Source organism: Enoplosus armatus, chromosome 2 (genome assembly GCF_043641665.1).
Source record: "Enoplosus armatus isolate fEnoArm2 chromosome 2, fEnoArm2.hap1, whole genome shotgun sequence".
NCBI lineage: Eukaryota > Metazoa > Chordata > Actinopteri > Centrarchiformes > Enoplosidae > Enoplosus > Enoplosus armatus.
Window position 1 is genome coordinate 19142658 of NC_092181.1, and position 19715 is coordinate 19162372.

Here is a 19715-nt window from a genome sequence, read left to right on the forward strand (position 1 = left end):
GACAAATTCAACTACTTCACAATAATTTCTCACAGCTTTTCTACTCTATTCCACCCAGTATTGTTTACTAGTAAAACAAACATCCAGGTGACAAAAGGAACAATGTGTAACATCTGTCCTAAGGGCCTTGTGAATCTTCATTCTCTGTCTGTCACTTAATGCAATGAGTACTCAATGGCATGAAATGAAGGCAAAATGCTTAAAAAACATAAAGATGACATATATGTTCTGTGGAAATTAAGCAAAAAGAAAACATACCAAATAGTAGCATTAAACATTTGACTAAAACTGTAAGATTTATAAAAAGATTAAGCAAGTAAGACTTCTTAGAAATACCCAATAAGTTCCCAAGTTTGTCAGTAATAATATATACAATGATAAAATATATTTTAGGCTAATAAAACACCTGCAGAATGACGCTGCTGTTCAGTTGTTCAGGGAAAACATCAATGATGGAGAATTTATATCTTATTTCACACAAAACAATTAGCTTACCCTCCACTACACCAGGCTATTTATGAAGAACTGTGTTTTGTTATTTGGCAGGACTGAGCACTTTCACTTCAGTGCAGCTTATTCCTGGTCATAAATTCTCCACAGTGGTTTAGCTTGTGAAAGGTTTTTAAGTGTGAGCCAACAGTGAACCAGAGAGAGGGCTTTCATGACAAATGGTGCCAGGTTAAGGGCCAGCCGCACAGCATGCAAAACAGTGCAATGGGACAACATTTGGTGTGCAAATCCATCAGTCCATTCAAATGGTGTCCCCAACAAAAAGTTGACACACAAACAAATCAATTAACCTGACTGAGGGGGGAGAAATCAGAATAAAAAATAAAAAAGAAGGTGTTTCATTTGCTCAAACCTGGCACCTTTAAAGGTATAATTTACCATTTAACATCTCCGACTTATAAATATGATAAATAAATATAACTCCTACTGTTGCAGATACTGTGACATTAATGAGTGTCAGGATTTCCCCACTCAGCGTTAAGGAGGAGTCTGTGTCGGTGCAGAGCGAGCGAGGCGGTGGAACCTGTCCGTTTCTGGAACTATTCTCCTGCTTTAATCCCGGAGACAGTCACACCCATCACACTGCCATTGTGCAGCTGAAACCTCTCTATGCATGACAGAGTGTGGGTGCTTGAGTTGATTAACCAAGCACAGCCCAAATCACACACACACAAACACATGTACATGCATATATTCACATAAGCGTGCAGGCTAGGCTTTTAGTAATTTGTGCATTTGTATCCTCATTAATGTAGACCTGCAGATTTAGGGCCTCAACCTGCATGCGAGTGTTGAACTCTCTCTGTGTCTGACTGTCACCGTGGCACTGAGGACAGCCAGACATATAAATAAAGTCTGTTATTTTCTGAAGGAATCCAGAACAACTTGTCTAGCAGCAAAGCTTCATCCTCCTGAACAACACTGTTTTAGAACCGTCTTACATGCACAGGTAAAAGAATCACGCAGCATGTGTGTTTTTCTTGATGAAACCAGATGAAATCCTTATCTTTTCAAGGTTGATATTACAACATCTTAACCCCTTTGTGCCATCTTCCCCGCAAATCTTCTGTTTCTGTTGCCTCCTTTATCCCTCCTTCAGCTCTAGATTTAGTACTTTGTCTCCAATTGTTGCCTTTAAAGGATTATTCTTGTTTACTACATCTTGGGTCTTGTTTTTGTCGTTTTGTCCATCGCTTCTATCAGTTTTGCTGACATTGTACTCAATAATTTAAATGCTGAGATCTGGAAACAGAGCAACATCACTACAACGTAGTCTTGCAGGGCAAGAAATGTAAGCGTTCAGATGATCAATGATTTAGCCACATTACAGGATATAAACCTCTTTATTTTGAGGTAAAAGAGTGCACCCAGAGTGTCAGTAATAATCTCAGATTGCACCAGAAAACTGTGTATGCACAACTACAGCAAGCACAGTAGGTCAAATCTGAACCAAGAGCTCGGCCTGTAAACTGTGATGGATGTTTACAACAGATGATTTCACCATTCAAATTTGCTTTCTTTTTCTAAATAAGTTTGGCTAAACTGAGTGTTTGTTTGATCTTTTGACTGCTTGTTTCTCTTAGTGAGAAAGATTTTATTATATAATTATCCATTAACTATAGACCAGCTGATGTGGATTACTGATTGGCTGTGTGGAGTTCATATGTTCTCCCTGTGCCTGTGTGGGTTTCCAGGTGCTCCGGTTAAGCAGTTATAGTTAATGGATGGATGGATTAATGATTAGGCTTTTAATATCTTTGAATGCAAAGTTATCCACAGACACACTATTACAACCTTTTCAATGACCTCCCTCCCTCTCTCCTAGTTATTCTATACATGAATGTTAATACACACAGTATATTATGTACGTTAATATAACCCCCCTGGCAGCATAGATGGTGAATAGACCATGACAACACATGTGAAAGCTAAACAAAGAAAAGGAAAGTATCTGCTTTGGGGCGGACTGCCACCTGCACCTGCACGGAGATTATCAACATTGTTCAACTGTATTTCCTTTCCTCTCTCTTTGGCTTATGCACTCGCTCATAATGTTTCCTCAACAGTTGACCCACCTTTAACCTGTGTTCGCACCTGAGTTCGGCTATCTTTGCCAAGCACAAGCCCAGGGCACCTTCACAAAACAAAACCACAAAGACCACTTATCATCCAACTCGCTAAGCGCCAGGGGAATAAATCCACATTATGTCACATACAGCATCAGTTTAAAACCGTTTGTAAGACAATGCTGCTTCAGGGTGTCTGTTTTTGAAAATGTATTAAACTTACAATTGGTAAGGGTTACATTGAAATAACATTTGTTTCTAGGTCTAATTACAGCAATTATACTAGTAGCAGATCTTTATAAGATTCTGCCCACAAAGGGAAAGATATGTTGTGTTTGAGTGCCTGATCGCCTGCACACAAGATGTGGCTTGTATTGGCTTTTTGCCTTAAGTACACATAATCCACATGTGTCAGTGATTGAGGAGGTACAAATCCCGCAGTAACAGACACACAGGTGGCACTGGGAAGAAACAGCATGCAAGTCTAGATTTCTCTTACTCTCTGTCTCACTTGGCCAATTACTATCCGAGGCTGAATCGGAAGGGTAACCTCCCTCTGCACAGCCCAGGTACAGGTATGCGTGAGACCTACTACACCCAATACACTGCTGCCTCTCTCTATTTTCAAGACACACACTCTCTCTATCTCTCACACACACACACACACACATGCACACACACCTCTCTGCACCACATCCTGCTTGAGTGGTCATGCTCAAGTCTCTCAGTCAAGTCATGCATAAAGATGTGGTGCCACCAGTGTCTCCTCTCTCGAATGGAAAGAGCTTTAATTAGCCTGGCAGGAATTCTAACCAGACAATGCACCCTGAAACTAAAAATAACTATTACTATTATTACTAATAATAATAACTAATGACCTGTAGTGACTAATAAACATACCGTGGCAACACCCGATGTATTTACTTTAACCTTCAAACAGAGTGAAGCAGACTGTCATCCAGCTGTGCCAAATAGAAAAGTTACTAAACAAACAAATGTTCAACTCACGCTGAAATGTAAACACTTGACAAAGTGGAGCAATGCTCTATGCTTGTGGCTCCTAACACACAGGTCGCAAGATGATTGACAAGATTGGGAAGGAGAAGAAAAAATGTTGCAATGCACTTGAATAATACACGTGAAATACCAGAGTTGTATCTCTCCAAGCCCCTAAAAAGAATTTAAATCAAACGTCATTGTTTGGTTGAACTGATCACAGCTCATAGACAACTTGTGATAAGGAGTCACACATAGTCATTGCTTGGCTACAAAGGTTGACATGCACCCTGGTATTAACATCATATCAGAAATGAATGGTCCCCAGAGGATGAATCACAATGACTTTGGTGATCCCCTGTGATTTTTTTAGTGAAATTATTAATAGCATTATTATACATTATAATACAACTATTGGATGGATTTCCATTAAATTTGGTTCAGACATTCGTGTCCCTCTCAGGATGTGATCCTTCGAGTTTTCATCTAGCACCACCATTGTGTCAAAGTTTCAATTTGTCCAATACTTGGACATGGACCAAATACCTGCAATACTAATGAATCTTTCATGTATCTTGTGGTTACATCCATGTGTGTCTGTAAGACCATTTGTCTCGCACAAATTTCCCCTTGAGGACAAAAAAGTTGAAGTTGAAGAGTCACAAACTAAAAAGCCTGGGAAGGTATTACCCAGTGTTTTACAAAATTGACTTACTGTTTACAATTAATTTATATAAAAATCAATCATCTCTTCATATTTGAAAAAATCAACAGGTTCAATATCATACAATGACAAACATGCATTTTCAGAGCCAAGGCCCTTTCTACAAGTGCTTCATCTGCCAAGCTTAAAAAGACCTGTCAGGAGTTTGACAGCTGAGAAAACACAACACTGTGCTCAAGGATATCGGTGGAAGCTGGATGAATGCCTGTATCTTCCTGCTCGGGAATCAGAGGATTTAGGTGGCGGTGAAAGCTTGTCAGCGATGACACACAAAGGCCTTGCTGTGCACCGCTGAACAATACCTGCGACCAAAGCAGCGATCATGATCAAGTTGAGATAGAAGATTTAAAAATTGAACTGCCCATTATTGCTGCAATAATGGAGATTCGGTTTTGGCAGAGCGCCTGACCCACACAGGCAAGGCAGACAACAGAGACCATGCAATGAATCAAATTAAACCATAAAACCGCTGGTAATGTTGTCATGTTAAGATAGTGTTTCCAAATTGTTTCCAAATTCCAATGTTTAGGTGGGGAATTGCTCTTGTGTTTATGTTATGTTTCTGTTATCGTTTGCATCAAAGGAACTGTTCGACATTTGGGAAATACGCTGATTTGCTTTCTTGCAGAGAATTAAATGAGAAGATTGATGCGATAAATATGAAGCTTCAGCCAGCAGCAGCTTAGCTTAGCTTAGCATAAAGACTGGAAACAGGGGGAAAACAGGTCACCTGGCTCTGCTCAAAGGTAACAAAATCCATGCATCTCTAAAACTCACTATTTAACACCTTATATCTCATTTGTTAAATCTGTAGAAAAGATGGTTTTGCCAGGGGTTATGTACGGGACTATTCTTACTATTCTCACAGATTACACTAACAAGATACAACATGTTAATTAGTGAGCTTCAGAGGTGCCAGTGCAGGTGCACGTGTCGTTATCTTTGGACAGAGTAAGGCTAGCTGTTACCCCCTGTTTTCAGCTGTTATGCTAAGCTAAGCAAACTGGCTGCTGGCAGTAGTTTCATATTTACCGTACAGACAAGAAAGTGGTATCAATCTTCTCATCTAAGTCTCGGAAGAAATCAAATTATTGTATTTCAAAGGTTGAGCTTTTCATTTAAAAGCACTTTTAAAAACTGAGTTTAACGTAACTTGTTTTTTTCAATAACATCACTTTGTAGACTGAATTGCATGTCATTACGTGCCCACACACAGAAAGGGCTCTACCACGCAGTTCAAGAGAACAGACAGCAGAAGCTTTACTTCATGGGAATTACTTTGCCAAAGCCACAAGAGCTCTGTGTGGCAACAACATATCTCCTCTGACACCTCCCCCTCCACCCTCCTCCTCTCTGCCTCGCTGTCAGACAGCAGACACACAAAGAGAAATGAATCCGCGTTAATGAAGTAGAACAAAATAAGGAGGATAGTGCTCGACTTCTGTAACCATCCTAACGTGCGATCCCATTGTGCAACTGAAGCTCCTTTTCAGGTGCAGGCACGGGTAAAAATGCTCATGTGCGGCTGCCTGGACTCTGTGCAGGCTGAGACATCTGTGAGGTGTTGACACATAGATCCTAACAGAACCCAACTGACATAGATGCACTGACATTTGCAGCCAGGCGTGACTATAATTGTGAGCTCTGTTACAGTGCAGGAGAGAGGTACTGTCTCTATCAGGTAAGGGGTGAGTCATTCAGTGTGTGTGAGTCATGCAAAGAAAGCCTGATCCACAAACGCGGATAATTTGATTATCTGTCAAATTGTCTATTTATCTCCGGATAAATTAATAGACCAAATATATAAATGAATAAAGTGGAGGTTTATTCTCATTATCTTGGTCAAGATTTTTTTTTTCCGCAGATCTTTTCCTCTGCGTTGGAATCACACCTCTCATCTTCCAGCATTAATGTGTTGATAAAGTGTTGATTTTTCAGTGATAATTAGTTTGAGTTCACAAGTGCTGATTGGAGTGCCGCTGGCTGACTCATGGAGCTGGTCTGGCTCTGATGCAGCAGTTCAAAATGATCCTACCATGTTTAATTGTCTCTGATGGGTGTGGACTTACATAAAGGCAGGCTTAGCGTCAGCATGAAAGGGACATTTGTTTACATGAATTTTGCGACTGAAAACCACAGAGTTTCATTAAGATACAGTACAACCTTTATTTTTAGGTATGAAGGCCTTTTTTTCCAGGGTAGCCTGTAATCCAAGCAAATGTTCCTAAAATGTCTATCCTCGAGCTCTGCAGTGGTCTATATTTGCCATATTTTTAACAAATCCCATACAATGATTTGGTCCTAAAGCATATTCCTCTGTGACATGGACCTCATTTCTTGCCCAAAAACTTGATTAAATACATCAATTAGCCGCGTTGATTGCACTGACTGACATGTTCCTTTATTGAACAATGAACATTGGTGATATAGTTTATTTTAATCCTACATACACTATCATGCTGCCGTAAATGTACAGTAGTGCGTATTAATCTGCGGTTGAAAATAGTCCACAACAAATGCACTGTTTAGAAATTTGGGGCAGAGTGCCACAGACTGGTTGGGAAGTTATAAAAGTATTGAGAGATGAACTGACACATTGTTGGTGTTCGTCTTTTCATGGAATTTGTTGATGACAGGAAAAACATAGAATAATCCCAGCTTTATCCTTTAACGTCAAGCAGAAATGAATTCAGCCAAGGGATTGTTGTTGTAGCTTCATCGGTTATTCAAAAGGCTTCAACAGTTTCGCCAGACTCGTGTGGGAGTCCCAGGAATTTCAATCTGTGTTCACACACTGAAATTGAATAAGAGTCTTTTACACATAAGTTATAAGATTGATTCACATTAATCAAGGTGTTAATTAATGTGGAACTTCTTGGGAAGGGATGCCAGTAAAGCACTGTCAGGAACTTTTAGCCTTAAGGCTGATTTATGCTTGAAAGGAAGAAGTTTATACGACGTGTCGCCTTCCCGCTCCAGAAGGCAAACGTGCTTATAGCCGTTCCAAATGGCCACACTCAATGGCCGGCCGTCATAAAGACAATCTTTCCTAGACGGCATTCATAGTGTTGCGCTTTCTTTCTGCACACAAAAAAGTGACAGAAGCAGTTGTGTGAATATTGACAAAAGGGAGCTTAATGGAGAAGTTCAAACTGTTCCTACTTTCTCACCTCCACACGTCTGGCCAATCACGGCGTGAAGTGTGAATGTCAGATTGTCACTTCTGGAAAGTTACAGAAATTGTCTGACAAAGCCCCATCAATTGTGTGTGTGTAACCCAACTAACCCAGCTAGTTGCTAACGGCGTCTGCCTACTGTTTGCTGCTGAACAGCTTGTGAACAGCATTGTTAAAGCTTTTGAACTGAAAACAGCTGCTGCTGCAGATTTAGGTGATAATTCTCTGTTGGTTCATCCCTTTCACATTGTCTTCACTATTAATGACTGTCCACTGATGGCCATGTGACATCACTAAGTGAACAACCCACAGAGGTTTAAATATCTGAGACTTGCAACAGGTTGATGTGAAACATCCTCAACTCTACAACAACAGTCCAGTGAAGTTTCAGTTTGACGTGACATTGCATCAGCTGGATAGATTAGATAAATCTGCTTAACATTTATTCTTAGTCTATATATTGACATGTTTATTCCTCTGTGTCAATGTGTATACACACATCAGCACACACTCTCTCACACTCACACACACACACACACACACACACACACACACACACACACACACACACACACACACACACACACACACACACACACACACAGTGATTTAACGGCAGGCTCCCTGGGCAGTGCAGTGCTTCAGTTATGTAAACTGGCCCAGGTTTGGAGCAAGTCAACCGTCAGGACTTTGCATCCTCACCAAGCCCCTGCAGCTGCTAATGCAAACAAGAAGCCTTCACTTGCTCCACAGTAGCCTGACTGGGTCACACACACACTCACACACACAAACAGCAGACTCAAATTCAAATAGAAAACAAAAAGCTCCATCTTACAACATTAAATCCACTGCATGAAAAAAAGGAAATCTTCTGTAACAAAATTATTTTATAGCATATAATCAAAATGTATTTATGGAATATTGTGTATTTTGAGAGAATTATCACCTGAATCACCTGAACCTGACTGTACAGAGATTTACAGAAAGTTTCAACTCACTGTTTAGCTGTTGGGCCCTCAGTCGTTTTTTGGGTTGACAGCTATGTTCAGTAAACAAACTGACTAACTGTTCAGCACCCGCAGACAAAGTTAAAAACCGTACTCCACATACGCCTTTCAAAGATACTTGCTAAATTCATATCAAAAGTCATATCTGAACATGTGACATAAGAAGTTTCTGAGCCATGAGATATTAGTAACAATATTGAGAACAACTAATATATTGATCCACCATTTGCAAACCAAAACACAATTTTTACCTAAGGTGGAAATGTCTTTAATTTCATTATGATGTTGCTTCATTTGCACGTTTTAATTACATTTTTTAACCATTTTTACCAGTTGTATTTCATTCAATACACAACTTGCAAGAACTATAAACGTTCTACTCTTTACTGCAGCTACTGTTAAAGATCTTCCATTATCTGCTCTTTTCACCTGTTTCTGAACATTGCTGTGTGTGACACATCTGTTTTCATCTAGCATCAGTCCTAAAGTCATCCACCACCTGTATACGTGCAGCCACCAAATGGTTAAAGTCAAGTGTTCAAATTCAAATGTCTAATTTGTTTGTCTTTGTTTGCAGAGAGCCGTTTCTCTCTGGCACAGCCAGAAGTGTATGTGAGACACAAAATGAAGAGCTCTTCATTTGCCTTGGCTGCAGCCCTGCTCTCCTGTGCAGCTGTCCCAGCCTCCACCTGTCATTTGCGTCTCCACACTGTGCTGTGATGGAAAGGTGGAGGCCTCTCACGGCGGCATCCATGCATTGCTCCAGGGCCCTTGGCTGCGGAGGCCCTAAAATATACTCAGTGATGCTAAACCCAAGTACACTTCAACAGGAAGGCTCTGTTTGCAGCTACCTACACTAGATTCAAACATCCAACAGACAAGGGTTCAGAAACTGAAACCGGCTGCTGAGTTGCAGACGGTAGACAAAATAACACAATTCATGAAACCATTTAAGTACTGCAACAAAAGTGAGTTATATTACTGCATCCATATCCATGAAGCTAATATGTCTCTCTTTTTTTTGACTGATGCAACTGTATTAAACATATCAATATGCTGATTTACAGAGCACTTTCATACTGTAGCCAATTGACAATCCCCACTTTTACAGGTATTTATAATTGTGATTTATTCAGAGCTACAGTAGCTTTTCATAAAGTGGTTATTTTGTCTGCCTCCTATAAGACGATATTAAGACTGCATTCATTGATTTTTGCAGCACAACAAGCTGTCAATACAACATTTACATATCATCACCATATAAAATTGATATGGTTAACGTGTACACATCCAGCAGATACGGAGCAACATTAGCATTCATTTGGAGCTGTGAATGTACATCCAATATTCACTTCACTTAGCTCTATTTTGCACTCCCGGGGGAAATATCTCGCTCTTTAGTGGCTAAATGTTCCAGCTAGTTGTTGAGCTTGTCAGAGCTTTTTTGCGAACTGGCACTGGAGACTGAACCAAGACAGTAAAGTTGCAGGCTGGAAAACCAAAACAAGGAGCTGGAAGATGCTAAAAAGCTCCATAAAACTGAGGGGAACTACAGATTTGGGTGATAATTCCTCGTGAGTTTGTCGGTATGAGTGTCATTTCATCCATTGTTAAAAAAAGATAAAAATGAAAGCAACTTTAAAGTGAAAAAACAAGCAATCAAAGAATAATAAGATTTGTATTCATTGTCAAAATGGTTATTGTTTTTGAAACGTTTGTGAAAGCTTGTTTTCTTTCTAAACAACTAAACTATCTTTTCAAGTTAAGCAAGTGAGAATTGTTAAAGTCACTGAACCACATCAACACGTTATAAAATGTTCCTGATCACAAATGTTGACAGTATAGTCACCTTTCAGCAGCATAAGTCATTTTGTTAATCCACCAGCACGAACACTGAGATAAAAGGCTCATGAACAAATATTAACAGTAGAAGCTGTACGAGGGCCAAACCATGATGCATGAGCAAACTATGGCAACTATGAGCTTGAGCTCCAGTAACAACAGGTACCTGAGAAATTACTCACCACTAATTGTTCATAACCATAAAGCATAAGAAGCTGTCTCAGGGAAAGGGTGAGGTCCACTGAAAATTACATTACATGTCCATCACACCTGTCAGAAGTTGAAATGTAATCAAACACATAATTATAGTCATGTGGATAAGAGTGCACTCACTTAATGCAATATTCCCCATGTTCACTCTGTGTCTTAAAAGCACAACTCAAATTTCCTGTTTAAAAACGATTCAAGATGACAGGTTCAAATTGTAATTGATTCAATGGGCAATAAGTTGGCTGCACGGCTGAGCTCTTTATTCTTGTTGCTATTTGTCGCAGTGCATGGACTATTTATAGTATTTTGTACTGTGTGTATGATACATTTACATGTTTTGTTGTTTTAATGGTGCCTTGCAGTACAACTTCCTTTTGTAGGGCATTAAAGATCCGAACTGAGCTAAACTAGACTACAAAGAAAGCACACATATTGGGGGGGTAAAGAAATCAATGCATATTTTCATTTTCCAATCAGATGTGATCTCTTGATATTGGTTTGAACAACAGCCACACGAACTTGGTATATTTTTGTCATATTGCATTTGATTTAGCTAATATTTAGATAAGATAACCAAAAGACATTTACAAATCCACACTCCCATTCATAAGTTTTTAGATGCCAGTCTATAACATTATTTACAGTATTGTCTGTCGATTATTCTTTTGATTAATTGCTTTGTCTATATATTGTCTCAAAAAGGTGACTAATGTCCAACACAAATTTCTATGTTTTCAGTTTACAATCATATACGATCTTCACATTTAAGGAGCTGAAACTAGTGAATCTTTGGCGGTTTTGCTTGATAAATGACGATTATCGAAATAGATTTATTTTCTGACAATCTACTAATCAATTGATTAACTCATTAACATTAATTTACATGTATTTACACTTAGGCTGTAAATGTACACAATGACAAATAATTCTATCCCCTGTGATCCAGTGCCATATGTATTTGTATTTGCCTCTCCTTTCACTGACGGGGGTGTCAGGTAGCTTTGCATGTCCTATGCACACACACACACACACACACACACACACACACACACACACACACACACACACATACACACACAGCCTTCAGTATATAAATAACCTGAGGCACATCACAGTTTACTCACAGATTGCTAATCAACACAAAATACAGGATCAAACACTGAGGTTAAATTAACATAAGTAAATAACTTTACACCATCAGATAAAAATAGTGGCTTAGTTTTACCACCATGACAGACATCACTCAATATGCGCAATATTGTAACTGTAACTCCAACCGTCTCCGTCATTATCTGATAATAAGCAAATCATAACAAATAATAATGATCAAATAAAGAAATACATGTACGTCTTGCCTAAATAACAACAACTGTCTTCTTTCTTGGAAGGACAAGACTGTTTTGTTGTTTGCAAGTATGATGACAAAGTTGAATTGAGACTAACAGGTATGTAGACTCTCATGTTAAGCACACGTTAACCCATCATACTCCCCCATCATATAACAGGGCGCTGCAGGTTCAGCCCAGGAGAGCCACAACCCCGGCCTTCCCTACAGGACTACACCTTTCATCAGGCTGTTTGTCTGAACAAACCCACGCTCTCTCACCAAGCTCCCGCTCTGACACATACCCGGAGTGTTAAGCCAGCCTGGTGTTGAGCGGTGGGAGTGTGCTGTCGTGTTTTCCTCTCTGTTTGTTTATGTGATTAAGGTGGTGAACCCTAGCCCTGTGGAGTCCCCGGACTTCATACCACCAGAGCTGCTCAGGGATTGTCTCCATCACTGGTGCAGGTGAAATTTAACAGCGTTTAAAGTCAGCTTAAAAGCCGAGCTTTCACAGAGCCGGCTATTCAAAAATGGGCTCTGCCAGTTAAAATAGAATGTGTGTACAGTAACTTCTGCACTGCAAAAATAGACTAATATACAGAAAAAACTTCTATGACACTGACTTTAAAACTCCACCAATTCCTTGAGGACATTCATAATAAAAACCAACTTCAATTAACAATTTTCATATTGGGAGTTGGTAATTCCCGTCTCTCGGGTTGCGTCCAGGGATTATGATGATGGCCTATATTTTGCATGCTGAAATCACAGGACGGCCTTTGTCTGGAAAACATTTACATCTCTTAACACAGCTGGCTTGTCCAACCACTGGCACAAAACAAACAAGGAAGCAAGGTAGAAAAATAACACATAGGTTAAGTTACCACTAAAGAGGTCTTTTAGTGTTAAACGTCAAAACAACATGGACCATTTTGGACTTTTTTAAATAAACTGAGGTCGGCTTTACAGGGGGATTTGAATATTAAGAGGAAACATTTGTTTTGACAGTTCTGTTCAATGAAACTAAATAAGGTCCTGCTGATAGGTGCAGGTAAATACGTAAAAAAGCTAATAAAAGGTGAACACTGACATTTTTTGATTAACAACAGTTAAATCATTTTAAAAGCCAATCAGAAAAGTAGATTTGGATTTGGACAGTAGATGTTTTTTTTGCCATTTCAGGATATCGGACATTAATTAGCACTCCATTTAAAATATGTCAAGACCCTTGAAATAGAAATTTCCACCTTAAAGTACGCAGACTTCGAACATGAACAATAGACCCTTATAAAGCTGAGGTATGTCAAGAGCATGTGATGCTTAAGGGGGTGTGGCCCCTCAGGTGCTCTGTGGAGGTAATATGCTCTCCAGGTAATGCTGAGTGACTCATGCTCACACACACCTTAAACACCACGCATGGCACTCTCACATTTCAACTCTTCAACTTAACCGGAGAACAAACTGTGGGAATAAGCTGCATTTAATGAAACAGGATCTCTTGGAAAAGCAAATTACTTCCACTGCATTTGAAGAAGCGCTGGATTTGGACTCAAAGACAGTGAGTTGTTAAAAACAAACGTGATCCTTCTAGCAGGACTGTGTGCTTGGCAGATCTCTTGTTTTGATTTCCACTGTGCAGGATTTAATCTGTTTCCTCATACAGAGGGAGCTCCATCTAAACTGTGGAAGTTACTCATAGGGTGCAGCATTTGCAGTAAATTCACTTTATAAAGTCTTTTAAGGGGCATTTTTGAACTGTCCATGACAATGCCAGTGGTCAAAGTGGAGAAAGACTCTCCAGCAGACACCACCTTGTCTGCCTCCAACCTTCCACCGCAAACAGAGGAGCAGCCCAAAGGTCGGAGAAGAAAGAGACCTCTCCAGCGAGGGAAACCCCCTTACAGCTACATCGCACTCATTTCCATGGCCATAGCCAACTCCCCTGACCGCAAGCTGACGTTGGGGGGCATCTACAAATTCATCACAGAGCGCTTCCCCTTCTACAGAGACAATTCAAAGAAGTGGCAGAACTCCATCCGCCATAACTTGACTCTCAATGACTGCTTTATCAAGATCCCTCGAGAGCCGGGGCGGCCAGGGAAGGGCAACTACTGGGCTTTAGACCCAAACGCAGAGGACATGTTTGAGAGCGGCAGCTTCTTGAGGCGCAGGAAGAGGTTTAAGCGCTGTGACTTCAGTACTTACACCTCATATGTCCATGAGACACCAGTTTTCTCTCCTGTCCAGATTGCCAGATCAGCCACATATGCCAACTCAGTCTTCCCTAACATGACAGTCAGTCCGACCTACGGGCAGCAGCTGCCCTCTGCCTATTACCCCTCTGCATCTCCTCCTGGGTTTGGACCTGGTCAGACCCGCATGTTCAGCATCAATAACCTCATAGGACACCCAACTCCAGCCAGCATGCTGGGAGGTCAAGGGCCAGAGGGGATGCAGCAGCCCAGCCGGAGCTTCAGTCCTGAGGGGATTCCAAACGGATCCAGTCCGTGCAGCCTGGGAGTCCCGGCTTTCCAGAGCCAACCATGCGGAGGGGCTCTATCATCCCGCTCCTCTACGCATCCCGGGTTCACCTACTCCGGGCCAAACGGCCACCCACACCACCATACACACCAGGGCTCGTATGGACAGGGCCACACCCAGGGATATCCAGCGCCAGGACGCCTCCATTCCTCGGCCCCAGCGGAGTCTGTGGACCATTATGACAGGGTCTCCCCAGTGCAGTTGGGCTCTTTCTCCCAGTATAACGGTGCTGCGGGTCCTATCGCCAATTCTGGGGGTTACCTGAGACACCCCACGTACCCAGGGAATTTGGACAGATTTGTGTCTGCCATCTGAGCTCCTGAGAATCGATATGTGAGCATCTCACTACCTTGTGAACAGAACATCAGAGACTTGAGACGGCACCAAGTGAGCCAGACATTTCTGTGCACAAACATGATTGTTTTTCTTAATGGCTTGTTTAAAAACACCTCTCCTGACAAAACTGTGATTTACCACATTAACCCTACAACCCATTTTTCATATTGATGGTAATTTACTTTGAGATACACACTATAAATGTGTAAAGGTTTTTTTTGTGTCATGAATTGAATGTGCAAGTTTAATATTTACATTACTGGTGAGTTTGTGACAGACTTTGAAATGTTAGTATAAATTATTGTTCTTCATGGTCATAGGCTTTGCAATAAGTGGCTTGTATGAAGAACATCAGCTTTAGTACATTTGCATGTATTTTGTTGCCAATGAAAATGCATTTTAGGTTGCCTTTTTGGAAATAAACGGAATTATATAGCACTTTTGTTCTTCAAGAATAAAATATTTAAATTATTGATGTATTATTGCTGTTACAATTTACCCAACTGTGCCAAAATATTACTCCAAAATATTTACCTTTATAATGTCAAAGGGGGAATTTTTGGTTTGCAGCGAGGTGAAATCAGTTAGCCAAATATTTAATTTGTAAATGTTATTTATTATTTTTTGTTTAATTATCTAATTTTTAATTGTTATAATTAAACTATAATATATTACAAAATAACAAGAACCAACAGAGGCATATGCCACCAACACAAGACATTTTCTTGTCTGCCTGCGTTACTTTCTTCGCTGTTTCAGCTCAGCTGGTTTGAAGTGTTGTCTGGAGCCACAGTATTACCAGTCACCATGACCAGCCTCAATTATCATGCCCAGACATCAACACAGCACTTAGACAGACAGACACAGTTAATCTACCACACAGATCCACTAATCAAGAAAATGAATTGACTTGTAACTCGATATTTCAGCCTATAAAGTTAAGCAGTGCGAGTCCTTTATCTCCAGAAACCTACTTTACACAAAGTCTGCATGTCTGACAAGATGGGACTCGTAAGAAAACGCGTCATTATAGTGAAGAGACTTGATTTTTCTATCAGAAAAGAAGCTTTGTTGACAGATATGACTTGGTGTTTGTTTCAACAAAGTATCCTTAGTTGAAAGGGTCCTAGTTTCTCTTGAGTGCCGTTGAATCTTAAAATCTATGTGGATTAAATGAGGATGGCAGTAGTCAGCAAGTGTCAAATTATAATGGTTTAATCATTCAATCAGCACCGAAGATAAAAGTGACGGGGGTGATACGCAACAAAGATTTGCTTTACACACCAGCTTGGGTTACGGTCCAGTGGTTCTTTAATATCATAAAATTAGACAAGCAATACCTAAAACAAGGCAGAGATTTAAACAAACTCAGGTGTAGTCTATAGTGGAATACCTAATTGACGCTAACACAGCATCAGAAAATTACTATGTGCAGTAACATTGAGCTACAACTTGACAAAGTGAAAAGAATCATCAAAATTCATTTGTGCAACATTTATGATTGCACCTGTGCCAACTGTTACTGGTGATTGCTGAACATTTGTTTTGGAGGAAGTTATATATTTAATTTCTGGAGAGAGATACTGTATAAACACAGCAGGTGGAATCATTTTCTGAATGAAGTTGTGTATTTTGCATATTGCTTGTCATGACCAAAAACTATGAAACATGAAACATGAAACATGAAAATCTGAAGGGTGTGTGGTTTTCTACCACATTTTCCTTTGAAAAGACCGTCATCCAATAGCTTAAACTAAATACTGAGCCAAGATATTAAACTCATTAACTGCTTTGGCATACAAATGGACAAAATAAAAAGATGACCACCATCTATGTATGACATCTGACACTGGACAAAATGCGTCATGTTCATTGTTCAGCTTGGAACGACACACATCTGTTTTCAGCACATTGTATGTAAAACTAACAGTTTTAAATATAATAAATTACAAATTATAAAGGGACAAAGATAATCTGTAAGATTTAAAAATTTTATTTCAATCATACTAAAAATATAAACACGTGCAGTCAGGACGAGCTAAAACATGACACATAAATACAATGAACGCAGGTGACAATAACAAACATGTCAGCCAATGTATTCAACAAGCTGCTGGAGTTGATCACAATTCCTCACGACCTGTGGCAAAGACAGCAGCGTCTGTGTGCAGAAAATAATTAATTAACTCAAATATACACGTATATATATATATATATATATTGTTCACAGGACACCAAGGATGAAAGAAAAAAACAAAAGCAATATGAAAAGCGTCTCTCACCTCTCTGACTTTATTGATCATGTTGTTTAACATCTGAAGCTCATTCTCACTTTTCTGCTGGTTGGTCTGGTGGATGATTTGCTGTGAGAGACATTACAACATCATGAACATGCTGGATTACCGCCTCATTTACATGACACTTCTTTTTATCAAATATGAAGATAATCTTAATAAGCAAGATAGGCAATAATATCAGTAACTACAAGATACAAATCAGACACTTACATGTCTTTTTGCTCTGTCAAGGAGTTTAACTCTGGCCTGCTCCACCTCCTGAAGACTCAACTTCAGTCTCTCCACCTACAGATACAATCAAAGAGATCCCTGTTAGAGCAAATGAGCATTAAACCGGAAGTGTTTGCTCAATAATATCCTAAAAACCTATTATAATAAATATACAGTATTGGGCAATTCTCACTCCATATGTGACAGGATCATACCTCCTTCAATAACTGGATCTTCTCTTCCATGAAATGTGCCGGGTGAGCTGATGTGTCACAAGCTTTTCTCAACTCCCCCCGCAGGAATTGAGATTCCACCTTCGACTGCTGGAGAGAGCGACGAAGCTCAACCACTTCCTTCCGCAATTCCTGTGAAAAATTGCAAAGTTAAATTTTTTTTACATTTAGCCGCCTGTATTCTGAGTGGTTTTAAAAATATATGTATGGGTTTTGTGCCTTACGTTACTGTCAGTCTTGTGTTTATTTAGAATTTCCTGGGTCTCTTGTATTTCTGACATCAACTTTGTCACAGTTTTCTCATCCTGTGTAAAGAGAAACAGTTGTATAGAAACTTTTCAGTGCTTTTCTCAGCTCGAATCATTCTCATCAGTCGGATCTCATCTGTACCCGTTCTGATTTTTGTTTGGTGAAGTCAACACTGAGGAGATGTATAGAAGTTCTTACCTGAGTCTTCTGCTGCAGTGCATGAGTGCCCCTCTCAACCAGGCTGTTCAGACGGTTAATCTGATGCTTAAATTCAAACACCTCAGCCTCGTGCCTGCTGTTTGCAGTCTGCTGCTCCCCCTGCAGGCCACAGCTGGAACAATGCATTAGATAATGTTGGACAGGAGGGACTACATACACCACCTTAAATTTTACATTAAGCTTCTATGAACGATGATCTTTTCCAAACCTGAATCTAATTTGTCAAATATGAAAGAAAACTTGGCTATATAAATATAATTATACATAAAAATATAAATCCAAAAATCTTCCTTTATATTTACTAACAAAATGAATATCACCTCTTCTCTGGTCACAGATCTGCCCCATCAATACCAAACCTTTGATGAAGGCTCTGTGCCAAAGCATTTTGTTTAAATAAAGTGCAGACTCTTTCAGTTGGTGTTCCCAAATTGTCTTTCACATTTGGTTCCCATCACAAGAGCACCTAGTTTACCAGTGAAGGGGCAGCAACTATTTTTATTTTTACATTTTTTCCAAGCAAAAACAACAAATATTCCTTAGCTCTAGCTTCTCAATTGTGAGGATTCACTGCTTGTGTTGTCATTTGACTATGATGAATGGTGGAGATTTTCTGTCAATTAAGTCACTGTTTAAGTCACTTATTAATACAAAAAATGCCAAACATTTACTGATTCCAGGTTTTTCTGCTTTTCGCTGTTTTACGTCACTCTTAATTGAGTCTCTTTGGGTTTTGGACTGTTGGTTGGAAAAAACAATTAATTTAAAGACCTCACCGTGGTCTCTGGAAACATGTGTTGGGCATTTTTTTTATTTTATTAACGGTTAAGCGGTTAATCGATTAATCTAAAACATTATCAACTGATTGATCAATAACTAAAACAATTGTTAGTTGCAGCCCCACATTTACGAATCATAACCTCAAAACAGATTCCCATATTTATTTCATCATCATGTACACGTAACAGCACTTACATGGTTTTGTGCAGCTCCTCCAGCTGAGCATCTTTACGCTGTCGCACCAACTTCAGGGTGCCGATGAGCTCTGTCACGGTGCTGCCCAGGTCAGCGAACAGCTCCGCCATGCTGCTCTGCTCGTCCTCCTCGGGCTCAAACTCTACTGTGCTCAAGTTCTTTTTAGTGGTGACGGCTGCAATGCGGGTGAAGGCACTCGTCTCACTGAACAAAGTTTCACGCTGCGGCTCAGGCATGTCTGAGGAGACTGAAGAGACAGTGAACTACAACTTAGATTTTTGATTGCCCGAAGTCATTAGATGACATGCAAGTCCTCTCAGAACTGAGTTCAAGGTGTGTAATTAGATTTTTCACATGTGGGTGCCCAACTGTCAATTTCATTTAGTTATAGTCCCTGTAACTAAGACACTAGCGCTGCAAATCAACTGCTTCAAAATTACTCAGACGTGTTCATTCAAAATACAGTTATTGAGTGTTGAAGCCCCTGTCACTGTTCAGAGACACTTGTTTGCACCTATTAAATAGAAACAGGTGTTCACCAAAGCGGTGCAAGTGTGCGACCTGAGTTTGACACAGGTTGGGAGGATCATGAAGCGAGGTTGGATGATGCACCTTGACCCAGTCAGACAGACCCCCAGCATCACTGTGTCAGTCTGAAAGTTGCTAATTGAGCTCAAGGTTAAAGACAAACAGAAGCTAAGTAACTGACTTAAAAGAAACAAGCCAGCCTTTCAAGCTCAACAGCCAGACTGCAATCACACACATACATAGTGGAAAAAGTATCACTTCAAGACACATGA

The 19715-nt window shown here is 40.0% G+C and overlaps 2 protein-coding genes across 2 annotated transcripts; one reads left to right on the plus strand and one right to left on the minus strand.

Annotated features, from left to right (window-relative positions):
• Positions 1-13586: 13586 nt before the first annotated feature.
• foxe1 (forkhead box E1) lies at positions 13587-15152 on the plus strand. The gene has a single exon (XM_070924090.1). The coding sequence runs from the start codon at positions 13617-13619 to the stop codon at positions 14709-14711; it is 1095 nt and encodes a 364-aa protein (XP_070780191.1). The 5' UTR covers positions 13587-13616; the 3' UTR covers positions 14712-15152.
• A 1598-nt stretch (positions 15153-16750) lies between these two features.
• On the minus strand, positions 16751-19043 carry spag5 (sperm associated antigen 5). The gene is made up of 7 exons (XM_070927125.1): positions 18916-19043; positions 17920-18052; positions 17697-17777; positions 17455-17604; positions 17240-17314; positions 17015-17095; positions 16751-16893 (listed from the first exon to the last, which is right to left on the minus strand). The coding sequence occupies exons 1-7, from the start codon at positions 19023-19025 to the stop codon at positions 16822-16824; spliced, it is 702 nt and encodes a 233-aa protein (XP_070783226.1). The 5' UTR covers positions 19026-19043; the 3' UTR covers positions 16751-16821.
• Positions 19044-19715: the final 672 nt, after the last annotated feature.

Bases quoted from the DNA above. Each gene is read 5' to 3' on its own strand.
- foxe1 (XM_070924090.1), top strand. From the start codon at position 13,617: ATGACAATGCCAGTGGTCAAAGTGGAGAAAGACTCTCCAGCAGACACC.
- spag5 (XM_070927125.1), bottom strand. From the start codon at position 19,025: ATGGCGGAGCTGTTCGCTGACCTGGGCAGCACCGTGACAGAGCTCATC. The intron at 17,605-17,696 runs GTAAGGCACAAA...AATTTTTCACAG, and splicing joins AACACAAGACTGACAGTAAC to GAATTGCGGAAGGAAGTGGT. The intron at 17,096-17,239 runs GTAAGTGTCTGA...TGTCTCTCACAG, and splicing joins TTGACAGAGCAAAAAGACAT to CAAATCATCCACCAGACCAA.